General features: G+C 40.1%; 1 protein-coding gene across 2 annotated transcripts in view; it reads right to left on the reverse strand.

The window, feature by feature from the left end:
* The window catches only part of PDE1C (phosphodiesterase 1C), a gene marked incomplete at both ends in the record, with an annotated part of 281,466 nt that overhangs the window by 70,699 nt on the left and 183,751 nt on the right, over positions 1 to 27,016 (reverse strand). For both annotated transcript variants that reach the window (XM_079538517.1, XM_079538518.1), the window contains one exon: positions 673 to 786. In XM_079538517.1, coding sequence (XP_079394643.1) covers positions 673 to 786 — 114 coding nt within the window. The remainder of the gene's footprint in view (positions 1 to 672; positions 787 to 27,016) is intronic.

Here is a 27,016-nt window from a genome sequence, read left to right on the forward strand (position 1 = left end):
TTAAGTGCTAGATTGTGAAATTCACTACCAGGCTGACAAACAAGAAGCATCAGCCTTCTGAAGCACAACTACATCATCATCCTCACATCTCGTCTTCAGCTCATTACTGTTCCTGACCTCTCAGCCAGCCAGAGATCACTGACAGTCACATCTGACTTCCCAGTGAGTATCACACAGTCCTATCCTCTCCCATTCTGACCACACGTGGTGACTCAGCACTGGAGTAACAGCACATAAAGAAAGGAAACTCTCCTGCAATTTCTTATCTGCCAATTTTTACCAAAAACTTGAGTAAAAAAACCTCTGAATTTCAGAGATTTGGTAAAAGTGAATTGATTTAACTCTATTCAAAAGAAGTAGAAGGGTATGAATTTTGAGCTTTCCACAGAAACTTTCACAAAAACTAGAAAACAATTATTATGAAAATCTTTCTCCAAGAGAACGTATGTTAAATTTGTGATTTTTTTTCATCTCCCCCTTGCCACACAAAACTCCAAGAAGTTTTCAGACCAAGAACTCAAGATCTGCTTTTCAAGAAATACAATGTTCTAACAATTAAAATCATATTTTCTGTGAACCATGACTACAACTTTCCCAAGTGATGCATGCATTACAATTCTGTGCAATTGGTGCTCCCTCGAAGACAAACATGGATGCGTGTAATTCACTCACCTCGTTTCATCAATGTATACTGACTCAAGGACTGTCGCAGCATATTCCAAGTTCTTCTTTAGGTCTACAACCGAAGCTTCCCCTCTTTCTAGCTGTTTTACCAAAGATCTCAACCTGGAAGAGGAAAACAAAAATTGGTTAGAACAAAGAGAAACAGGTCTGAGAGTGGGAATCAGTTAAAAGCTGGATCCAGCACGATGCCCAGCGCACATGATTAGCGTATGTAAGCTGTGGGATGTCCACAGAACTCTTTTAAAAATATCAGTCACCATGACATTGAACAAACACCACGTTATGTTTGGGCTCAGATAGGTCAGTGAGATGTGATAGTTCTCAGTCATACTGAAATACGTTAAAACAGAAATCACTTGGAATTCAACACCGGAGTTAAAAGAGCTGATTTCATCCCAGACAGAAGGAATCAAGTAACCTGATGAGCACTATCTGTTGATAAATTCAGGCACTGATGAAGGCTGTTTTACAGGCAAAGGTGCATTTGTGTGCGTTAAGAAATACTACTCCAGAAATACCATGCAAAGGTAAGGAAATACAATAAACTTCATTATACTACAAGGTCACTTTAGACTCGCCCATCTGTTGAACAGATTCCACAGAAGGTCTCCTATTAGGTTTTCACTAGGGGGAAACAGACTTTCTAACAACATAAGTCTGCACAGATGTCCTTCTAAAATGTTTGTTTTGATTTTTTCCCGTGACAAAGATAATTACCACATCTGCACTTTTTTTCTTTCGTATTTTCCCCTCCTTCATTTTCTACTTTCTGTTCCAAGTTAGGGGAAAAAAAAAAAAAAAAAAAGAAAAAGAAAGAAAAAAGAGAAGAAAATATAGAAGAGTGAAATCCCAATTAAAGAAAAAAGAAAGGTGCAAGCTCAGAATTAAAAAATTATCATTCTCTTAAAAGATCATGGGATAAAAACTTGACATACTAAAATGCTTTTGTCAGTGCCTTCATCTTTGTTAAACAGCAGTTAAATAAATTCAGCTGTGCAGCAGAAATGACAAGTTGTTTGTCCTGCTCGCAATGCAGGAACGTACTGTAGCCATGTCATCTAAAATCTAGCATACTCGTCTTCCTCAGCCTTTTCTGTAGCCCAGGAGAAGGATAACCTTTTCCTCAAAATAATTCACAGCTCATGCCCTACATTAACTCCCTGCTCTCACTTGATTTAGCACGTCTGGAGCCCAAATTGCTAGACAATTATAAATGAAATTCTTCACACAATGTGTATTTCCTTGCTATTACGCTGCTGTCATGGTATCAGTGCTCTCAATTAAAGTCAGTTTCCACTGGGCTGAGCTAAGAAGCACCCAGACTGCCCACATGCACTGCACCAACAGCAACTTACACCTAGATTTTCTCCTGCTCCCCATCCCTTAAACACTGAGGCTTCCGAGAAAAAAAAAAAATCATTAAAAAAGCCACTGATTATTTGTCTGTGCTAGTCACAGAAACACCACTCCTACTGGCAGCGCTCTCTTTGACACAGAACTACATAATTAAACACATGAAGAATCTTGTACAGGAGGGGTCCACCTGCTTTGGGCAGATCAGCTCATCTTCTTGTTCGTTGTCAAGAAAGCAACAGTATTGTTCAATAATTCATTCTTGATGATAGAATGGGGAGAGAACAAAAGTAAGCAGTGGTTCAGAAGCTTTCTCCTTCCTTCATCCCAAGTGTTGGGAATCTAGGGACGTGATCCTTAACTTGTTATCAGAAACACTGCTTGTACATGAGCCGAAGGGGTTAATGTGCAGGAGAAACATTATCTTGGGCTCCTCCTGACCTTCATTTCATTGACTGAACTACCAGGCAGCTCTGTGCCACAAGTAATTCAAAATTCATGCTCAATAGCAGCACAGTGAGTAACTGTTGCTTCACGGCACCAACATCCATCACCAAAAAAGATTATGCAGAGTACTGTGTGCATCAATCATCTGGCAAAACTGAAGCACAGTCATTACAATAAAATCTTGTCAAATGATCAGCTGCTCTCGGGTGAAAAAAAAAAAAAATTACGTTGTCTTTGCTTTGCCATCCATTATCTCTAACTCTTTCTGATTCATTCAGTCACAGCACCTGCTGCCCCATTACTTCTACCAAATAAAGGACCGGAGACAGATTATCTTTAATGCAATCCACGTATCTTAGTTTGGTTGAAATAGTCCCTAAATCCAACCACAAAGTTAAGGCCAGGCTGTGAAGGGGATCCAGGCAAATTTATTAGCTGGAAAATGCCATCTCCAATGGTGGCTGAAGTAATTTTGGAATTCAACCAAATTCGGGAAAACATTTTAACTTACATAAAAACATTACAACAAACTTTCTACACATTTAATTTTTAGGAAATTATACTAAGGTGGAGCAGAGGGCAAGATTCTGACTTCATCTCTTTACTCCACAGACTAGTCATGGCAGAAAGGGAGTTGGGTTCAGTCACATGTACCACTGACAAGAAAATGAGAAGTCTGTCAGTTTCCCAAAAGAAACATGACAACACAATTATCACATTGAATGGAAGGAAACAAGTTCATTATTTATGTTGCTTCTGTTGAAACTGACTGAAGAAGAGGAAGCTCAGAGTGACCCCATTGCTTTTTACAACTCCCTAAAAGGGAGCTGTAGTGAGGCGGGGCCAGCCTCTCCTCCCAGGTAACTGGTGATGGGACAGGAGGTGACGGCCTTAAGTGACCAAAGGAGATCCAGTTGGATTTTAAGAAACATTCCTGCTCAGGAAGAGTGGTCAAGCATTGGAACAGGCTGCCCAGGGAAGAGGTGGAGTCACTGATCCCTGGAGGTGTTCAGAACATGTGTAGATGTGGCACTGATGGACATGGTCAGTGCGCATGGTGGGGATGCGTTGGCAGTTGGACTAATGTGATCTCAGTGGTCGTTTTCCGACCTCAATAATTCTATGATTTTGACCTATTTCATAAGAACCAAAGCATGTTTTGCTCTATTCTGTTTTTAAAAGTTCATTTTAGAATGACCAGAACCTATATTTTCATTCTTTCTTTTCCTTTCCGTATCAGAACTAAAATTTCTCCTGGGCCCAGTCCCATTGGAGTCCAGACAATTATTGTGAAAAAAGGAGACAACAGGTGTTAACCATCTCCAACATTAAACTGTTTTAAGACTACTGCACTCATCACATGTGTTTCTCAGACTATGGTCACCAGCAAAGCACCTACAGAGAACCACTGGTCATATGATATTAGCTATAAATCCAGTTCTTTAATTATAATGATACAGCTAATGCCTTTCTAAACGAGATTAGCAAAGGCAGCTATTTCCTCTACTCCAAAAATTCTCTGTAATATCCAGACCACAAATTCCCCCTGAACGTGTGCCAAATCCTATGGAAAAAGTCTGAGAGCCCTTGTTCTCTGTACAGTTATTTCCCATTTTATTCCTTGGAATAATATTGTCACTGCCCAAAGGAGAAGCCTAGCCCTGTACAACGCTAAGCATTTTCAACTTCCTCTGAGCCCACAGACAGCTCAGGCAGGTGTAAGCTTTAGAAAAAGAGGCTAGGCCATTTCCAGAAGACAGCTTTCCCTTGGAAAGACAGTGTGGGAATATCTGCTTGCAATCACCATTTAAACCTCAGCAAATAAGCCCATTGAACTCAAAGCAAGCAGGATGGCTCTTCAATGATGGTGAGAGGTTAGCCAAAGACTATGCCATTCCACACTGCTGTTGGCACACGTTTCCCTAAAACATTCACTAGCATGTTTATGACTCAGGTCGGCAGAAAATAAATGAAATTAATGAACTCGACTTCGTCCATGAAAGTTACACAGCTCAAAGACCCCATACAACTCTAAATACAAACTGAATAACGGGAAAATAATTAATAATAATGGAGCTGTTTTCAGAGCATTCTTGAAACCTAAAATTTCTGAGTAACATCTCCAAGCATTCTCCTCTGTTTCATTCAGAACAGTATCTGTGTACAAATAATTACCCTTAGCTAGAGGGCTTGCTTTTATTGTGTTTTTGTTGTTGTTGTTTTTTTTTTTAAAAGCATTATATATAATTCCAGAGCATATTAACACCAGCACAGCCTGGATACCAGTCAGCTCCCATTAACATGCAAAGTGCATGGATTGTCTGAATACTTGCAGCAGGTTTCCTTCAACTAGTGTAAGTCTGCAAAGCTGCATGGCTCATCTCCACTTCTATTTTCAAAGCTTTAAGACTGTGATTCACTGCACATTTTCAACAAAATGTGCTACTGGCTTCCTTCTGCACGAGCCTGAGAAAAAATATGTCCTTCTTCCTTTCTTTCAAAAAGAAAGAAACCAATAGAGAAAACTTCTCCAGAATATGAAATCATTCCTCAGCTACAGTTCCACATAAATAAGACAGCTTGTTGTTCACAACAGTTCTGAGCTCTGTACTGACTTCTTCTGGATGGTGAACTGTAGTTGCTCAAGTGAAATGGAAGCCTCGAAAATAAAACACCCTGCATCGGTTTAAAGGAATCCCTTTAGGCTGACAGCACTGAAAGCAGAAAGGAGATCCCAAAAAGGGGATCCTAACTGCTAGGAAAGCTGTAAAGTATTCCAGAAAGGAGAATATCCCTTTTCAACTCTTTTGTAGTTAGAAAAGTTCAGGTTTTAATGATGCACCCAGAACACATGGAACAAGAATGCATTGGCGACAACATCTTACTGAAGTTGACAAAAACTAGTATATGTAGTAACACAACACCAGGTTGTTAAGCTCTTGTGGAATGGTAGTTTCATATTCCAGGAGCTTTGGAATAAATCTTTCAAACTTCCATCAGAAATTGCCACGAAGGAAAATGCTCACAAAGCTTCTGTAAGCATGTAATAAATAATTGCAGTGTCATTCTGGTAGTGCACTCAGTGAGAGAACAGTTTGTGGGTTCCCAGTAAACAGGAGGGATCCTTCTAACACATTCTGCAAGAAATTGGGTCTGATCTCTACACCTCTTTTCTTGAGCAGTAGTTTTCTGCCACACACTCATCTCCTTCACTTGCAAATGCCACCAGGTTTCGATGGAAGTGGGCATGCTTGAAAAAGGTCTTGCATTTGCATATGGGATAAGAATGCAAGTTGCTACATCTACATAAGAAGTCATTACTAATGATGTTATGATTAATGTCAGATATGCGCATTTTTTCTCCAAAATATCGTCAGCATTAACTTTAGAATGGGTCACTACTTACTGCCCTGTTCATCACAGAGGTTCACCAGCTAAAACCATAACATGTGATTGATTGAGGCCATTTGCAAGTTCCTATGGATGGAAAGAATGCTATCAAAATTAGACACTCATGTGGAGCTCCTTCAGCTTCAGCAAATCCTTGCGGCTCTGACTCCAGAAGTCTGAATAAGAGACACCTTCTGTGTTTATGCAGCTTTTGTTAATCAAACTACTCTTGAAAAACAAAGAGAATGATTTCAAGATCACCTCATTTGTGACAACATTCTTTTGACACCCAGCTCAAATTCCTCTTAAAAAATAATTTAAAAAATTAAATAAAATAACCAAGAAGCTTCAGATATTAACAAGATAGTAATCAGAATTATTACCAAGTAGACCCATTTGCATAAATTCCAGCTTCAGCTTACATACAGAAAAAGCCCAAGGGCTGCTATGAGCTGCAAAGACAAAGGCTGCTGAATTGAGAGACAGAACAAATGTATGGTACACGTTTCTTTCCCTTTTCTGGCAAACCACCATAAGTAACAGTTGCAAATTCATGAATAAGATTGAGAAACAGATGTTCACCATACAGTGACCATACCATGTTTCCATTCAAACACTAGTGCATAGAAATAGGTGTACATCTTCTACCTCACTCCAAAGGACGAACTCAAGAAATCTGATATTCTAGGGGTGCGCCACAGTTAGAGATCCTGTGCAGACCAACTAAGCAGGGATTACATAGAAAATCTGTCAGATGCTGTCCCTGATGGGACTGTATCCAATTAAGTGTAAAGAAACTATAGACTTAATGTACATGACATTTAATGTTGCACAAAAGGAAAAGCAGACTGCATGTGGTACATCTCATAACGCATCAGCCGCCGTCAGCTGGGTTGCCAAAAGCCTCCATGATGTGCATTGAAGACCTTCTGGTGCTCCACTCAAGTAGCAGGTTGGGGAAACAGATACAGAATACTCTGGAAGTCATTGAGAATCTCACCATGCTTTTTCACAACAGCACTCATGATTCATTCCATGGTCTGCCACATCTCAGTCTAAGGTTCTGCATATATAGCAGGTATGAACTGCTGAGGAACAGATCCAGACTAGAATGACAGCTTCAGCAGCAACCCTTAAAACACAACAGAAAATACACCAGCTGGCAACCCCCAGCCCAATGGGTTTGTATTAGACTGGATAGTTTTCTTTTATTATTGCCTTTGTGCAGAAAAATTCAAGTGACAACTTCCAGAGGAGAAAAAATATGATTGCAAAGAAGAGCCACTAGAATACATAGCACATCTATACTTGCCAAGTCACTGTATGGTCTCCCCTTGTGACCTGAAATATCCTTCTTTTTTCAATTTTTAAATACAGTAAGTAAAGTTGTAGCACTCAGAAGCATGACAAGGCAACCGCGAAACCGCAGGATCTCTGCATCTGTTGAAACAGAAATCCAAAGACAGCAAAGGAGGTCTCTCAGAACCAAGCCCTTCCAAATCAATGGAACTTTTATAAAAATGACATCAGTTATGAAATCTCAGACACAAATCTAGGGAATGATGGCAACAAATTCTCTATCTGCATTTTTAAAAACAAGTATCTGAGAGGAGCCGTATAAATTCCTGCTTTTATTGATATAAATATTGATAATTCCACATTATCAGTTCAATGTTGGTGCATCTAATTATGCATTCCCCTTAGTTTTTACAGAGACTGAATCTTTTTCTTTCAAACCACAGTTACCACATTTCTCAATCCCTGAACAAGGCCATTCTTCCAAATGATGCCAGCAGATGGCTTTGTGCAAATCTGAATGTCGGAGGTTCACACAAGCTCTCTATTTAATGATCTCTGCAGAAATCAGGGAGAGTTCAATAGATTAATACCAAAATGTTTTATTGTCATCTTAATTGTCCCCCATCTGTTATCATCAAAATATCTACAGGTGAAAGTCTGCAAGTTGTTCACACTTTCCAGTTCCTAAAACCAACTATGTTCCAGAGCAGCTTTTAGAAACACGCAGTCAAGCAAGTGCAGAGCAGAGTGCATACAAAGTGTGAAGTTCAGGCAGGAGGACGCCCTGCCTTCAGAGGTGCCCTAAACAAAGGAAGAAGCTGTTCCCAGGCTGCTTCCTTTCAGATAACTCCCAGTAATCAGCACATCCTGAGACCCAGGTAAAGACTACATCTCACTTATACTCCACTAGCTATAGCTAGAGACAGGCACAGATCAACGGTACGCTCCTATACGACCTCAAAGCTCTTACTTGGGACTGGCTTTGGAAAGCTTATCACAGAACCACAGAATTGTGTAAGCTGGAAAGGACCTTTAGAAGTCATCTAGTCCAACTCCCCTGCAATGAACAAGGACATCTACTGTAGATCAGGTCACTCAGAGCCCCACACAGCCTGACCCCAAATGCCTGCATATACAAGGCATCCAACACTTCTCAGGGCAACATGTCCCTGTGCTTCACTGCCCTCATCATAAAAGAACTTCTTTCTTATATCCCATCTAAATCTCTCTTCTTTTATTGGAAAGCATTTCCCCTTGTTCTATCACAGCAGACATCACTGAAGAGTCTGTCCACTTCTTTCCTACAGTCCCATTTTAGATACTGAAAGACTGCTATCAGATCTCCCCAGAGCTTTTTATTCTCCAGGCTGAACAGCCCCATCTCTCTCAGCTTGTTCTCACAGGGGAGATGTTCCACCCTTGGATCATTTCTGTGCCCTCCTCTGGACACACACCAACAGGTCCATGTCTCTCCTGTACTGAGGGCTCCACACTGGACGCAGTACTCCAGGTGAGGACTCACCAGCACAGAGGGGCAGGATCACCTCTCTTAACCTTCTGGCCATGTTGCTTTTACTTCTTTTATTTCTGCTTACTCTAGTGAAGGTTCATCTTCACTAGGTTCATCTAGATCCCTAAGACAGCTTTATGCACTGATCCCACCAAAGATACCAGCCAAAAATTTGGTGCTATATTTAAATGTGCTTAAAAACTTCCACCATTTCCTTTCCACTTAAATGCTTACATCTCTCTGGGTACATTTAATATCCAGCCACTGAGGCTTCTGGACACATTAAACATGTGGATCCTCATAGTTCTGCCTCAGATTTCTATTCCAGAAAAAATATTTCTTGGGATTATTACAATGCTAACTGATTAACATCTACACAGCTGAATCACTGGTCTAAAATGAGAAAAATGAGCTAAATCACTGCTAAAATATTACTTATCAGCATATTTAAGATCTGTTACACGCTTTTTGTAGCCTTACAAATTCACTCTGAGAGTTCAGGAGTTCACCATACTTCTCATGTAATACTTTGTATATGCATTTGTTAGCTTAGGTATTTAATACAATTTTTCTCCAGACATAACTTACTTCCCTCTTTCCAGGAATGTATTAACAAATCTTGTTAGAAGAAAGCCAGCACTTCTTTTTTCTTGCCTCAAATTTTGCATATCATTCCCTCTCGGTGGTTGCAATGCGACCATTTTATACTTCTAAATGCATTCACTTTTCCAACCATTTTATACTTCTAAATGCATTCACTTTTCCAACCATTTTATACTTTTAAATGCATTCACTTTTCCTACAGTTAATTGCCTTTATTTTGGAGGGATCCATTCCCAAAGTCAACATCAAACACACTTTGCTAAAGGCTGGAAAACCAAGGCTGTCTGAAACTTTTAGCTGCACGTGTTAAACATGTTGAACTAGATACCTGCCATGTAAGAATTCTGTAACCTGGGCACTAACAGGAGAATCAAAGTCTTCAGAGAGAAATGGCAAGAAGAGGCAATTGTAACAAGAAAGCTGGAAGTTGACAAACCACCAACTAAAAATTAGCTCTGTTAATTGCAGAGTTGCAGTTTTTTCAAAATAGTTGTCCACATAGTGGTCTTCACTGATACATCAGTATTTGCACTTTGCACTGCAGACTGCCTCCCTGCCTTCCATCATTACCAGCCAGACTACCAGATCCAGAGATAGTGTAGTTTACTACTAGTGATCCAACCTTTTAAGTTTACTAATAAGCGCATGATCTGGGTTTGTCCCTACACCACAATCTGGCCAGTGGAGCACTGACGGTTAAAATAAGTTAGAGGAAAGAATGTCTGAGGTATGTTCATTTCTCTGAGACTTCCACCTTCCATTTAGAGAGAAACTTGGACAACTTACGAAGTCTAGGAATAAACTTTTGCATGGTGGCATCTTACCTCCTCATTTTAATTGCAATTACTAAACACTCTCTTTCTAAAACAGAAAGAACAGTCAGTATGACTGCTCCAGGTAGTACAAATTACAAGTTGCAAATGGAAAAGCTTCAGAGTTCTATGAAACACGTGCTCAACGTGGGCCAAAAGCACAGTTGGACAAATCTAGAGAGCATGACTGGGAAAAGACCTCTGGAGGAAATGGAAACATTTGAAATTCACTGCTTCTTCACTGTAGCACAAAATAGATTACCAAGTAGACATAAAGCAATGCTAAATTTGCAGTCAAAATTGTGAAAAGAAAACTGTGCAGCTGATGAAACAGTACATTGTAGGAAACTGATTTCATTCATGGCTGTTTGTGTAAGAAGGAACAAAGATCACCTGAGATTTCCTGCAGCTACTCAATGGAACACAAACAAAGCACTTCAAAAACATCTGCTAGAACTAACCCAAGGTTAGAAAGACACGGAAAATGTATTTGAATAGCAGTATTAAGAAAAGGGTGTGACAAAGAACAAGAAAAAACCTGTAACGATTGTTTAGGAAAATAAATTCCTTACGCAAATTACTGTTGCGTTTACAGGGTCATATGCCTTCCATCTCCATTGCCTGCATGCACTGTTATGTTCCACATGCTATGGAGGAGTGGAGGCCTTTGGTTGTAGATATCTGCAGAACAACTACCCTTGCTCTCATGCTGAAATGGCACTGAAAACTTCAGCTGTATTCACAGCTGCAACACCCAAACTCTCTCCTGCCTCAGGCTCTGATGGAAGGTAGCATTAGCCCTCAAACAATATAAATTATTTCCTACTTTCCCTAGTAAATTATCATTCTTCAAATATTGTTAAGCAGGCATGCTGAAAATCACTGAATGGCTTAGTTTAATACCTTGGCACAAATACTACCTTGCTTCTGCCCATCTTCCCTTCCTGTCCTATTTTGCTGCCTCACCCTCAACTTTGGCTCTGGTGGAAATTTCACCGGCAGCATCTCCGTGATTTGCTTTGCTTGACCTTCCTAAGGCCTATTTCTGCTTTGCACCAGTAAGACTGCACAACAACATCAATACTGCAAAATGGGACAAAGAGATGCTGAAGCTGTCAGAAGCAGACTTTGCCATTCCCTTCCTTTAATGACCTAACACTTTGATGGCCAGAGCGGTGCGTTCTGGCTAAAAACTTCTCAGGACCTTCTGTCCAGTAATGAACAGGGAATTTTTCACTAACACCATGTCAAATGACAGCAGCATGGAAGCATCAGAGGAAAGGGAAGAGGTGTATCAGGACAACTAGTCTTTTCAAAACAGTCATGTGAAGCCTACAGACAACAAGGAATTTTTGCAAGCTACTGAACTGCCAAAGTTTGTTTGAATCTTCAAGTAATAGAGCAAAACTCTTGAAGGCACAACTGACCTGTCTTTGCCCAGCTTTTCCAATTTATGTTACCTGCAATTTCTGTGTTAGGTTCACATGGCAAGGTTTGGGTATTGGGCAGAGCGCTCACAGATGCAAGACCTGCAGCTCCCATATGTCAGATCAGAGCCAGCTCCAGATGCTCCAAAAAGGACCTGCTGCTGCCAGAGCTGAGCCATGAGTAATGCTGGCTGGCTATGCCTCTGAGAAAACAGATTTAAGAAAGTGAAAAACTGCTGTGCAACAGCAAATGGGGGAGAGGAGTGAGAATATGTGTGAGGAACAGCCCTGCAGCCACTGAGGTCAGGGCAGGAGGTGCTATAGGTGTGGAGCAGAAGTTCCCTGCAGCCCAGGAGAGTCCCATGATGGAACAAACTGTCCCACTGAACCCTACAGGCATAATGCAGATCAGATCTCTATGTGCAGCCTGTAGAGAGAAGCCTGCAGTGAGCAGAGGTTTGGGGGAGCTGCCACCCATAGGGATCTGTGCTGGAGCCATCTGCTCCTGAAGGATGGGCCTTGTGCTAAGGAGCTGTGCCGGAGCAATGCTCGGAGAGCTGCAGCCTGTGGGAAGCCCATAGAAGATCAGTTTGAGAAGGGCAGCAGCCCATGGGAAGGACCACACGCTGGGGCAGGGGCAGAGTGATTATGAAGAAGTGGCAGAGAAAGCATTATGGACTAACCACAGCTTTATTCCTTGCAAAAGAGGAAGGCAGAAGAGAGTAGATGGGATTATTAAGTGGAAACAGATTGATCTTCTCCATGCTGAATCTGTTTTGCCCACAATAGTAATCAGTGAGTGATCTTCCTGTCCTTATCTTGTTCTCCGAGGGGTCAGTGCTAGGGCTGATAGTCTTTAATTTCTTCATCAGTGTCATCAACAGTGGGGTTGAGTGCACCTTCAAGTTTGATGATGACTCCAAGCTGTGGGGTGCAGTTGACACACCACAAGAATGAGATGCCATCTAGAGAGATCCAGACAGACTTCAGCAATGGGTCCACGTGAGCCTCACAAGGTTCAACAGATCCACATGCAAAGTCTTGCACCGGTGTCAAAGCAACTTCCATTACCAGTAAGAACTGGAAGATGAAAGAATTGAGAGCAGATCTGCAAAAAGAGACCTGGGGGTACTGGAAGACTGGAAATGAGCCAGTGTGCCCTCACAGCCCAGAAAGCCAACCGTATACTGGGCTGCAACAAAAGAAGTGTGGCCAAAAGGTCAAGGGAACTGATCCTGCTGCTCTACTGTGCACTAGCGAGGCCTCACCTGGAGTGCTGCATCCAGATGGGGAGTCCTCAGTACTGGAGAGACATGGACCTGTTGGAGTGCACCCAGAGAAGGACTACAAAAATGATCCAAGTGATGGAACCTCTCCTACAACAACAGGCTGAGAGAGCCGGGGCTGTCCAGCCTGGAGAATAGAAGGCTGAGAGGTGACCTGATAGTGGCCTTTCAGTATCTAAAGGGGAGCTATGTGAAAGAAGGGGACAGATTCTTCAGCAGGGTCCGTGGTGACAGGACAAGAGGAAATGGCTTCAAGCTCAGGGAAGGTAGATTTAGGTTAGATTCAGGAAAAAAATCTTTTATAGTGAGGGTGGTGAGGAACAGGTTGCCTAGTGATGTGGTTGATGCCCTGTCCCTGGAGACTTTCAAGGCAAGGCTGGATAAGGCCCTGGGCAAACTGATCTAGCTGTGGTGTCCCTGCTCACTGCAGTAGAGTTGGAATAGATGGCCCTCAGAGGTTCCTTCCAACTCTAAGGTTTCTGTGATCCTATGATCTTAACCTACAAGCTCTTTTCATCATATTTTCGCCCCCTTTTCTGCTGAGGAGGGGGAGTAAGAGAGAGGCAGGTAATGCATGGCCACCTACCAGTGCTACATTAGAAGATCATCATTCCTGTTTTTTTCAGTGGATTTGACAGCTCATTTACATGAGTTAAACTTGCATCTTCAAGTTGAAAATCAACTATGCCACGAACCATAATAGTGTCCAGAATGAAACTTAAATTATGGCAAGCTCAAGTTATGGCAAATAATGTTGCTCATTTTGATACATTGGCTGAACACAGACCTGTGAACAGTGAAAAATATGCAGCCTTACTTTCTGTTTTTATAAAAGAATTTAAAAACGGGCTTCAAGGTTGCAAAAAAAAAAAAAAAAAAAATCATTTTTTTCTATATTTGCGACTTCATTTTCAGTCAGCTTAAATAAAGCAACTGCAAAATTTCAAATGGAATGTACAGAACTGCAACCAGCCATTCACCTCAAAGAAAAATCTGATCACGTTCACTTCACCAGATCTTTATAGGACCTACCCTACCCCTGACTTCACAGTCATACCTTATTCATGCCATCGTTTTTTGGCAGTCCATGCATTTGTGAACAGCTGTTTTCAAGGATGAAATACAGAAAAAGTAAAATCAGATCAAAAATCTCTGATGAACATCTTGAAGCTCACTGAGAATTGCAACCAATTCCATCGAATCAGACAATGATGTGTTAGTTTCACAAAAACAGGGTTAAATATTCCAGTAGTTGTTTTTTTTCATTGCCCTCTTTTTATGTTTTAATTTAAAAAGCATTTAAAAAAAGAAATGTTGTTATTATAAACATTAATTATAATACATACTCATACTCTAGATGCGGCCCAAGACAATTTCTATTGATTCAGTGTGGCCTCCTCTGGCACAGGCTGGCCTCCACAGGCAAGCTAAAAGGCTAGGCACCTATCCCTGACACATTCTGTCCCACCGTGTAGTGCAACATAAGGGTTAGAGCTCAAGTTATGCAGAGTCTGTTTGCATTTGTTTCACACAGTAAGCTTCTCCAATTTGAGATGAACACTGAAAATATTTCATCTACAACTGCGACAAAGCAGAACTCAAGACACACTAATTAAGCCACCACTTATCTCAGTGAGGATATGATAGTCAAGCACTGGGTACAAGCAGTGATATCAATGCCAAGATGGAAAGGAAGCATTCTTAAAAATGCATTTTGAAGCTGGGATGGCAAGTGGGGAAAGGCACGTCATTATCACATGTCTTTTGTCCTTCAGAGGCATCTTTGGAAACATGAACTACTTTGCACTGTGCTTGAGATTGTAGTGGCAGTTTCAGTAGTTCCTGGTCTCTGACTAGAACAGAAGACTTGGTAGGTTTGGGTTATATGGTACGAAAGTTCTGATGGCTCCCAGAATGTTTTACTCATCCTTCAAAAATCCTTCATCTTAACGATGTCCTAGTGATCTCTTCCAGTATTGGCTGGATCTAAAAAGATCCAAAGTAAACATTATTGTTTGATTTCCCCTTGAGACAGTTATTTTGAACAGCTAGTGAATTCACAGACTAATCAAAGGGTTTCCATGTCAGAATAACAATAAAGCAAACAAAAGATGTTTAGTTTTAGCCTATGGGATATTTCTTAATGTCATTTTCTAAGAAAGCAGTGCTGATTTAAACCTTCTGTCTGTCACCAGGACCCCAGGAAACTATCAGCCCCAAACAACATCAAACAGTTTTCTCAAACACGAAGCCTATACAAACTGCATGATGATGAAAGGCCAACGTACATGATCTCTGCTGCGGAAACTGCAAATTCACCACCATTGTTAGGCAACAAAGAAACTGAAGAGAGCCTCAGCTCTGACACAAAAAGAAACAGGCTTCATCTGTGCCATGCCTACAGCATTGAGAGACTCTGTGAGCAAACAGTATACAGTCAGCCCACCCCATACCTCACAGCAAAAGAGTAAGCCCATGTTATCCAGCTGAACATGCCTCAGATGTTCAACCATTCCAAAAAAACAAATAGCCTATAGCGTTCCCCTGTATTTGGAAAATACCTTTGAAAAGCTGCCTCTAAAATCACCAATGACATGCAGAAAAGCTGGAAAATTTCATAGTATGCCAAGAAAAGTTCTGCTGTCAGGAAAACTGCCCACAAAACTTCATGTTCACGGATTAAATCTGAATTTGAGGGTAAAAATCTGATTGCGAACATTATGTTCTTTAAACTCCTGGTTTACACAGGTGTAGTCAGAACTGATGCTCTGAAAGCACACCAAAAATATTCATTTTCATATGGTATTCCTCTCCAGTGCAAAATCTGGACCAACTTATGTTCCTATATAAACATTGCTTGCCTTTCAAATTACAGAAACATGAAGTTACGCTTGCAACATTTTCCTTTTCTTGGCACTTTTTCAAAAACTGCCCAGGAGATGCACCATTCAAGTGCTGAAGACAGCCATCCCCACAGTCAGGAGGAGCTCTCTTCCCACTTACACCATTAAGGACCTGTCGAGAAAAAAGAAAAAAAAAAAAAGCAACAAACTTTTGCAAATGTAAACACAAAATTACAGTCCATCCCTATCCCTTACAGTGTCAAGCAAGCCATGCAGAATTAAAAACAGGTAACGATTCAGGAGATAGTCAGGAGAAAGTTCTTTAGAAACATGTAGCTTTACAGCTGTCAGAGGAGTGTGAGAAGTGCACACCTGATATGACATCACTGCATAAACACTTGTGATACCTGCAACAAAACTTGCTTGAGATTCAGACACCATCAATGTTGTCCCACCGACTACAGGTAGGATAAATTTTTATATTAAACAAAACAATTAAACAAAAAATTGGGGGAGAAAGTACTGGTCATTGGGAGAGAAAGTATGCTCAACAAAGTGAGGACTTTCAAAAAAAAAAAAAATCCAAACAAACAGGAAAAATTGCAACCCTTGTCTTTATTTCACCTTGTTGCTAAAATAACTTTATTGTATTTAGTAAGATGCTCCTCCTGCCAGGAGTGCAGCAGCACTGAAAAACACAAAATAGGCCACCCACCTACTGTATAAGCACTAGCACAGGCAGAAAACTCAGCCTACTGGCTATGGGCTAAGCCAGTCACCAGCTAGTTAGAAAGGTTTAAGTTCATCAGCTGCAGTCCAGCAGGGAGCAGCATGAAGCGTGCTGAGGCGTTGTGTGAGATTCTGAATTCTGAACAAAACCTTTGCAAACTCACATCCTAGGATGTTATTGTTTTGTTGTTGTTGTTGTTGTTGTTGTTGTTGTTGTTGTTGTCACTGCTGACCCTGCTGCAATACTGATTTTTCCAGGGCATCACTGCAGAGAATTTATTTTGAAAATAATTCTACATCATGCTGCATTGCTCTGTACAGAATCTGAAAGCACCAGTAACATCAAGAACATGGAGCAATAGGGGAAACATTTCGTGGTGATACTTTCAGAAAGCCTGCTTGTTCTGAGTGCCCTGAGTAACCAATACAGGAGAGCATTCTCCAGTGCCAGATGGGTTCAGCTGTACACGGACCCTACTGAGCCCTGAGAGCACACCATCTGCTTCCTCAAAGGTAGGCTGGTGAAAGCAGTGTTAGAGGTCATTTTGGAAATGCAACGATTGTGGGGAGAATGGATTTTTAAATAGAACTCAGGAGTATTGATTGAGGGAAAACCACACACAAAATGAGCTTTGAATACAATCCCTTGATAGAGATGGAGGCAGTAAGCAGACTGACTATTCTGGGAGTCCAGACAACACGAAATTACTTCATGTACTACATTAAGTGTATCAGGTGTAGCTGAAGAGACAATGCAGAAAGGACTGAACCACAAAACATCACGTATTCTGTATGGAAAACATAAGAGAGAATGGACAGCAATTTGGAAAAGCTTTCAGCATGAGGCATCCTAAAAAAAGGACTTCTTAAAACACCGTCCCAGAAGAAATACAAATCCTTTACCCTGCATGATTCCATACAAGTGCATTTTCTTCAACTTGCAGTTAGGTGAGACTCCTGCTACTTGCTGCCACCTGAATCAACAGCCACAAGGCACTGCGTGTAGTCTGGGATCTTGTAATGCTTCTTTCAGACCTCAGTTCTTTTTTAGTTTCTACATTGTTCACCTCCTTAAATTTTACTTACAGTCCCAACGCAGCAGAAATGACCCGAAGCCATGCAGTCTATACGCCCTGCTTGGCTCCACAACCATTAAATATTTTTTTGCGGTTTAGTACTTTGGGTCACATCTTCCACTGCTGGCATGTGTCAGTGTAGAACTTTCAGTTCTCCATCTTATGCATCCAAACATACACACACTGAAATCTTAACAAAACCCAGAACAGGACAGAGCACGCATAGAACTGAGAAAAATATTAGGTTTGTGAAGGAAAGAAAAATACCATCAAATTATTGGCCACAAGGAAAAAAAGAAAGAGGACAGAATGGCAAGAAGCATCTGATGTAACACTAAAGCTTGTGGATGATGTTTTCTGCTTTCCCAGGATTTGAGTTGTTTTCTAACTCCAACTCATTTCCAAGAAATAAACTGTCATGAGAACAAAAACTTACACTGACGAATTTTTCTTGTGTTATTTTTTCAGTGTTGCTTTGTCTTATGAACACAAAAGCTGAAGAGATAGCAGCAATATTGAATGTGATTGATTTTACAATTACTTTGGCAATAAAAAGAGATCATATGCTTTCCCAACATATTTACAAAGGAAGTGTAATAATCTCTCAAATTCTTTTTCTGCAATAATCACTGAATGTACAATGAGAAGCTGAAATGTCAGTATATACTGAAATGCACAGCTAGGGAAGTTCATATGGTTTGGAAATTTCCTTGTTGACCTCCAGGTCGTAACGTTCATCCATTTTTCATGTTCGTGGACCCATTTCCATCTGTTACAAAGTATACAAATGTTATTTAGCTTATTAAAAGATAATTAAATGATTATCATATTAAGAGATACGGTGTAGGCTGTTTATCCCAGCAAGCAAAGAATAGACAGGATTTCCATCTATCAGCGGGACATTTTTACTTGGCATTGTTTAACAGTCTGAGCATGGAGATATTCTACATGCTACCACCAGACAGATCATATATAACCAAATCAGCAATAATCCTCAGAATTATTACTCAGATCTCAGTCAGGTAAGTGCCTTTATTGGAATGCCACACTGAAGATCTGTTTGCCTTCCACCCCACATCTGAGCCCATGAAAAATGAAAATTAATCTACAGTGTATTATTTCGTCCCCCAGAAGAACCAATACACATTCAAGTCCTTAAATTCCAGCTTCTAAATATCTCTGAAAACAGATAGGGTATTTTGACTAGCAGCTTTGGATCAGAGGTTAAAAAAGTGAAGAGTGGAGCTATTTCATTTTGTTTGCTTTCTTTCCTTTTTTAAAGAGTGCTGGCAATTAAAATAAGGTATATTTTTGGGGATGATTTATAACAGCCTTAAACGCCTAGAGACCAATTTTGTAGAGCAGAAGGAGCTGTTAAAATTCCTAAAAATAATCTCCTCATCTAAAAATAACACACTGTGGAAGCAGAATATCTGAAGCCCTTTTAGGGTTGGTAATCAACATGAGCAATAATAAAATGACCATCATTCTATTTCGGCGTCTGAAAAAAAATTCACTCTGCAGGACCATGAACTGAAAGCAGTTGAACAAGCATTTCCATGCTCCAATGACTTTTGAGTGTTCCACCTATAATATTCAGTAATGTAAATAATCTTGATAGTAAATACCTCTGCGTTCCAATAAACTATATAGCTCAAAGACACAAGGGAACTGAAAAAGAAGCTTCCCCCTATTTCAGACTTCAAAATGTATACCTTCATGACATTATTTGAAGGAATTGTATGATTTTCAACGCAAACCCAGCACTGAACTTCCTTACTCTTCAAAACAAAGTGAAATGGCAATGAAGTCAGTAACTAGGTAATTACACTAAAATACATTCCCTTGGGGGACGTTACTGAGACCGAAGAACAGTTTGTTTAATTGGAAGCTATTGCTTGGGTAACAATGGTTTTAAAAGAATAAAATGGAAGACCTAAGACTGCCTTTATACACAGCTGAAAGTCCTAAAATTTATTTATTTGCTGCATTTATATAGAATTGAAGGTCCTAAAATTTATTTGTATATAAATTACTGAAAGCATATCAGCATCACAGCACTATCTCAGTAAATATGAGAGCAGTTAGCAATATCTTCTTCAAATTTAATCTACTTTTTGCACAACAGTCCCAGATGACACAAGCCACCTGCTTTCCTTGTATATTAAAACGTGACACAAGGCATGGCTTGAAAATATTTTACTTGTCTCTGTGTTTTTTCTATTAGTGAGACTGAAGAGTTCTTATTAAAATGGGATATCTGTGGAGGCTCTCACTCCTACAGGGAAGGTTTTGGGTTGGATATTAGGAAAAGGCTCTTCATGTGAGTGTTGTCAGGCATGGAACAGGTTCCCCAGGACAGTGGTCATGGCACAGAGCTTGCCAGAGTTCAGCAAGTATCTGGACAACACTCAGATATATGGTCTAATTTTTGGGGTAGTCCTTGGAGGAGCCAAGATTTGGATTCAGTGATCCTTATGAGTCCCTTACAACTCGTGATTTTCTGTGATCCTGTGAATTATATTTTATACATGGCCCAAGACAATTTCTCTTGACTTGCTGTAGCCCAGGCAAGCCAAAAGGTTGGACATCAGTGCTGCAGGTCTTTCATTTGATTATTTTATTTTTTTAGGATTTCTGAAACATACGATGGCTGCTCCAAAAATAATATAATCACTTAAGTTATTATTTTGGCCCACAACATCAGAGGTGCATGCTGGTGGTATGGCAGTAAGGGTTGAGCCCTCCTGCCCAATATTCCATTACATTTTGTTGCCGTGACACAGACAGAAGTAGAGGGGCAGTGCAACAAAATGACATCTGACATGGAAGCGCATTTGAAGCAAAGGTGTGTCACCGAATTCCTCCATGCAGAAAAAACTGCACACAGGGACATAAACTGATGCTTGCTGAACATTTATGGGGACCAAACAGTGAATGCCAGCACAGTGAGGTGGGGGTGGTGTGTTTCAGCTGTGATGACCGTGACAGTAGATCATCTCTGCTGGTGCAGAAGTTTATGAGATCAGCTTGCAGGCCCTTGTTAAACACCAGCAAAAATACACAGCTAATGGTGGTGACAACATTCAGAAGTAATGTTTTGTAGCTGAGAATTTGCTCTATCAGGTAGCATTAATGTACACTTTGGTGTAGTTTGCACGGAAATAAATAGGAGATACTACTTTCAGAGCAGCCTACATTATGACAGTTGAGTCATTCCTGATGGAGGTCACTGAATGAAGAAAAGCATACGCATTATTTAGGTTACCATTACAGGTAATTCTCTACCCTCAAACACAAGTGATGATCATTCTGCAGACAGACTTTTTTTCTTTTTTTTTTTCCTCTCCAGTTTAGGATACTTCTGCAACCTGTAACCAAAATTATGACCAGACAGTCATCTTCTATTCAAAATAAATTAATGTAAATGTAAGAGCAAACGAATCAGACTTATATATCTCTAACCACTGTGTTTTAAATGAACAAAAACAACTTCACAGAATAACAGCAACATTCCAGTTCCATTAACAAGTCCTCTGAGAAACTTGTGCACGATAACTCTGATTTAAACTGTGTTTAAAGATGAGAAACTTCTGCTATCATACTGAATTGAAAGCGTGCAAAAAAATAAAATATAACAATAGCCCTTGCTCATTCTTGCCAAGTTTCTGAAATTTGGGGGGAGTTTGAGACATAACAGTCTGTGATCCATCCTCCTTATGGCTAGTACCAGGCAATACACGCAAAAATGAAAAGGAGCAAGAACTTCTCAGATTACTTTTCATGGACAAGTCATGTAGTCTAATAGTCACATTAAAAAAAAAAAAAAAAAAAAAAAAAAGCTTTGTTGTGAGTACATACTGTTATGCTAAAATGATTATATTGCATGAACTCGGTTTATAGATCCTCCATTTAACAAAGATCATTTCACAAAACATGAGACGTCTTACACAGTAAGTAATTTTATCTCAAATGCGCAGGCTTTTAACCTTTCACTGTCTTGCATTCACCTCCAGTAACTAATGAACTCGGGCAGCTTCCATTTTATCTGCATTTCACTCAGCTTCTCTAGTCTCTTAAGTGAGGAGTTAGTAATCTATCCAGAAGATCACGCTGCATCTCACTGTAGTCCTCTGAGAGAACAAGAGACAAGGATGTTCCTCTGAAATAGCAGTGCTTATTACAACAGCATCCAGTTCCTGCTAGGGTTGGGGAAGGAACCTAAGCCACCAAAACTGTGCTGTCAGTGAGGGCTCACGAGCAAAGCATGGGATACTGAAAGCTTCTAGTACCAAGTTGGGAGCACAGGAGAACTGAGTAAAGGAATGGTAAAGCAAGCGTAGTCAGCAAAAGCCCAAATAAGACCCATGCCTCCTTTAAAAATATTCTTTCTAAATATTAAAAGAACACTACTCTTACAGTGAGAGGGGAAAAACAAAAAAAGATGGTAGAACAAGTGAAGCATCCGTTAGAAAAAGGCCAAACAGATACAGAAAATGATACATCATTACTATGTTGCATATAAGAAATAAAATATATAATATGAAAATATGAAATCATTAAATAACTAAACAGTGAGAAATACCAAATTAATGAGATAGATAGAAAAGGGCCTGTTTAGTAAGGTTCTTCATTAGCTCCCACTATACATAGGATACAGTGAGGCTTTGAGCATTTCCAGGTTCAGAGTTCAAACTGAGTGTGAACACATAAAAAAAGAAAAAAATACAAAAATATATTGCATGTAAAACCACAGGTCACTGTTCGTACAGTGCCCATATAGTCTAGTTAACCACCAGGCCACATCCTTTGACTTTGTTAGTCCCATCATCATGTCGTCTTAAATTAGGGTCTAATCTGGTAACACTCTGCTTAACACACCTGCACAATACTGCTCATGCATGAAGATGAGACTAAATATAAATGAACAGTTCTGCAACGTCGAATGCTTCCTTCTCTTAGGCTGGAAGAAAAGTCTTGTTGTTTTAAAATAAAAAAAATATTCTACAGTGGTAAAATCAATACTCCTGGGTTGCAGTACACAAAAGCAGATAGCATTTTAAAAGCTGGTAATTGAGTTCAGGTAATGTGGATTTCGTAATCTGTCCCTTACATGAAAATTACTCTCAACTTACTAAAGCAGGGCACCATCCATCTATAAAAAAACCACTAGAAATTATTACAGTTTGCCTCTTGCTATGTATCACTGAGACAAAACGGCCACGCTGCCATTATAGATCTCACTCCTAACTATTTCAGTACTTCTACTCTTCAGACAGCATTTTGATTTTAAGCTCCTATTCTGTAAATAACAATTCAGAAGTTGTAACCTCTTTTGTGTTTCCTTAAAAACATGAATAAAAAAGGGTTTATTACTACAACAGATACAATGCTGGTGTGATAGCTACAGGGGATTTCTCCATTTACCCCGGGGAAAGCAGCATGATTCTGGAATGTATACTATCCCATCTACATCCAATGTTCAAAGGGCACACAAGCCCTTTTGTCCTGAGTATACTCCTATCTATATTACAGTATACTGTGTGCATAGCCTGTGGGAGCCTGTACTATTTTGATCTCATAGTTTTAATATATTTAAGAGTATCAGCAAATTACAAAGAAACCACAACCCTGTCCAACCTCTTCTGAAAAGCCCCCAGCCCTGCCCTGTTTACTGAACTTTTTCTTACTGGACTGTTACATCTTGGTAAGAAGTGTCAACAATTGTGAGAAAGATTAATTAATCATGCTTTTGTATTTTATTGTATTCTGGTTCACTATGGTTTAGACTTCAGCTGACTGAATAATATCTTTTTAAAATAACAATTATGTTATTTTCAGGAGGGAGAAAACAAACATTAGGAGTCTGACAAAGATGGAAAAGCAGTCTCAGATCACAGAGCCCAACTGACAGCCTGGGTCTTAGCTCCAGTTTCCCAGAAAGGGATGAAGTTGTTGCCATGCTTAGAGCTGGCTTCTTGCAGATTCTCATACCAAGAAACCAAAGGAAATTTTATCTCAGGCTTCAGTCACAGCTTTGAGAGCATATTAGAGCCCATCCCATCAGCCAAGCGTGAAAGCTGTCATATGCATGACCCACACTATCAACTTCTGCTACTGGTACTGAGGCAGGAAAGAGTTAATGATGTGAAAATAAGTCCAAAAGGGTCTGGTTCAGATTGAGACATAGCTGGGGCGGGATCGATTCTTGCTTGCTTTTGCATCTTTTTCTTCCTAATCGCCCGCAACCAAGCGGGATGATTGGAGAAGTAGAAACCCCTCGAGCAAAATAAATACTTCAGAAACAAAACAGTTACATTTGTCAAGGACATTTAGTAATGGCTCATTTTGTTTGTAACACTCCCCATTACCCTTTATGTAGGCAAAGCTTCTGAGCCTTACTAATTAATTCTGCAACCACAACAGCATGCCAAAGGGTCTGCATATGAAAGAGTGAGTCTATCCTAACCAGCTGGATTGGAAGAGAAGTAGCTACACAAATGAGGCCCTGAAGTAACACTGAAGAGGGAAAAAACTAAGTATGTATTCTACACACACTAACAAACAGCCTACTTCTCCAGGGTAACTAGCCTACTTTCTACTAGTATGTTATTAATGTAAGGGAATGTATGTCCAATTTTGTGACCAGTATAAAAACAACAGTAAAGATCAGTCCTATAATAGCTATATGATAGCTATATGATGCAAAACAGCATTTAATTGGTCAGCCTCTGGGAAGAACGTCCCTTTGATACATCTAGCTGTATGTTCAGGCACCATGAATAGGGAATGGCAAACAATCAAAAAGTTATTACAGCAGATATCCTGCAAGATCTGTGTAAGTCAGTATGGACAAAAGTATTACGTTAGTGCTGTTCCAGCACCTCACCACTCTCACAGTAAGAATTTCCCCCGACATCCAACCTAAATCTTCCCTCCCTCAACTTCAAACCATTTCCCCTTCTCCTGCAGTTATCTACTCTTTTAAAGAGTTGATTCTCCTCCCCTATGTAGGCTCCCTTTAGGTACTGCAGGCTGCAATGAGGTCACCCCGCAGCCTTCTTTTCTCCAGGCTGAATAATCCCAGCTCTCTCAGCCTGTCTTCGTAGGGGAGGTGCTGCAGTCCCCTGATCATCCTAGTGGCTCTCCTCTGGACCCTCTCTAACAGCTCCCTGTCTTTCTTAACTGGGGGCTCCAGACCTGGACACAGCACTGCAGATGGGGCCTCACAAGAGCAGAGTAGAGGGGGACGATCACCTCCCTGTCCCTGCTGGCCACCCCTCTTCTGATGGAGCCCAGGATACCATTTGCTTTTCGAGCTGCAATGGCACGCTGCTGGCTCATGTTAAACTTTTCATCTATCAAGACCCTCAGGTCCTTCTCTGCAGGGCTGCTCTCAAGGACCGCTCCTTCCAGTCCGTATGGATGCCTTTGCTCAAGTTTCCTCAATTAGAAAAGATAGGAGCAATATAAAAGAATCCAAGATGTATTTTCTATAGTAAACTGAACAAACCAATATTTTCCCTAAGTGATGTTTTCTTTGTTTTTCTCTAGTAAATTTCTGGAGGCAGAAATTAGGCAAAAATAATGCATTTGCCTAACCTCCCAGCTCATGCCTACCTCTCACAAAACTCTCCTGCTGAGCGGCTTGGTTGAATACACTTCTGCAGGTTTATAACTGATGCTTTGAAGTTCATTAAACAAAAAAAAAAAACAGCCCCTTATGCCAGGCCCAAATTTAAACACTGCTACAGTGTTGTTGCATTATTGCCTCTTCATTGCATAGAACAGAGATCCTTATCGTCCTGGCACAACTAGTGCTGCAGTATTAATTTGCATTTAATGTGCTGCTCAAAGGCACTGAGACACTTGTGAAAGAACTGCGTAAGTTTATATAGACAATAATATTTAAGTGAACACATCTAATTGAGGTTCTCAAATCCTTGAGTTAAGCAAGTTATTTTTCCAAAGTATTAGCACTTACTACAAGTTTTTGAATTCACTGAGAACACCCAAATCCTGGTTTAAAGAGAAAACAAAGTTTATCTTCTAACATTCAAGGTATTTTATCTGTCTAATTCCCCAGCTTCTCATGCAACAAATCCAAGCAGCTCATCCCGTCAAGAATTATCTCAAACACTCTGCTCCTTTGCAGGCCATAAAAAGCATCTTGACTATATATCACAATTTCTAAATTCATTTCTGAGGAAGTGTATCTCTAGTATATGCCACAATAAAGTTATGAGCTGTTTACGTATCTCCAAACACTCAATAACCTATTTAAAAAGTAAACTGGTGGTAACTCAATACTCTAAGAAAAATTATTCTATCATTCTAAATTAAATTGAAATGCAGCCCAAAGTGTAATTGCTATGTTTAATATTTAAAATCATTGACTTTATGGCAATATACCATACTGAAAACTGCAAACGAGCTCATTAGCTGAATTTTTGCATTTTCTATGAGCAATAACAATTAATATAATTACTAATAATATAATTATTTCCCTCGAACAACCCTGTTTAAAATGTAGTGCACATTTGATCATAATGAAAAGAATAGAAATTTCCATTTCTCTCCAGAGCTAGCGTTTCATATAAGATCATTAAGCTTATTCCTTGAAACCTATAGTAGTAATTCACGGTCCTCGCTCTGAAGAGGGGCCTTTGAGTAAGAGAGAATTTCACACTGCGTACGCACAGATGTCTAACTGCACAGCCAGACATTCAGCAGAGAGAGCAGAAAGGGGCACAGCACCACAGGCTGGAAGGGATGTTAGTGTGGGGCTGCTGCCCTTTCCCCACCGCCTCTTCCTCCTCTCCCTCAGTAAATTTTTTCCATACAGACTTTCACAAATTCACTCAAGATTCACACAGTGAGCAGAGTTTCAGTCCATTCCACAGCACGTGGGATGACTTAAATCAATTTCACGATCCAACTGCCTTCTTAGATGTCCATTTCAAATTAGCGTTCAGAAGGAAAGCACAGCTGGACTTCAGCAGAGCTGGTTGGGACTTCATTTCTAGGAAGGTGCAAGGTAGCAGAAATGTCCTTTGATAAATGTATAAAAAAATAAGTGAAGTAAAATACTGACTTCATTAGATACGCATACCTGAGAATTAATTACCTGAAGAAGCTATCGAGCAAATAGACCGAGAGTATCAGGCGCCTTCTGTATCCAGAAAAGGCATAAAATGAGCAATTGTGAATAATATTGTTCCTCTGGTGAATTAAACAATAAGGTCTATTAGTGTGCCCAGTCTGTTCCTGAATTTCTCAGGAGAGACTTAGCTTCATTAATTCAAGAAGGAAGATCACTCCTATTGCCCGCAGAAATACAGACAAGTGCACAGCAAGAAAATTCATGACGCTTACAATTCTATATGAGCAGCAAAGCAGCAGGAAAGCGACTGTTTCAAGTGCAAGCAGCAAATTCAACAGCCATCACCAGTAAAAGCATCACAATTTCAAATCTGAAATGGATCAACGAGTCAATTCCCTTGCCACTGGAGATATCTATATCATATTATCACTTCTAAAATCAGACCAACATGCAC

This window comes from Tetrao urogallus (assembly GCF_951394365.1).
Source record: "Tetrao urogallus genome assembly, chromosome: 7".
Classification (NCBI taxonomy): domain Eukaryota; kingdom Metazoa; phylum Chordata; class Aves; order Galliformes; family Phasianidae; genus Tetrao; species Tetrao urogallus.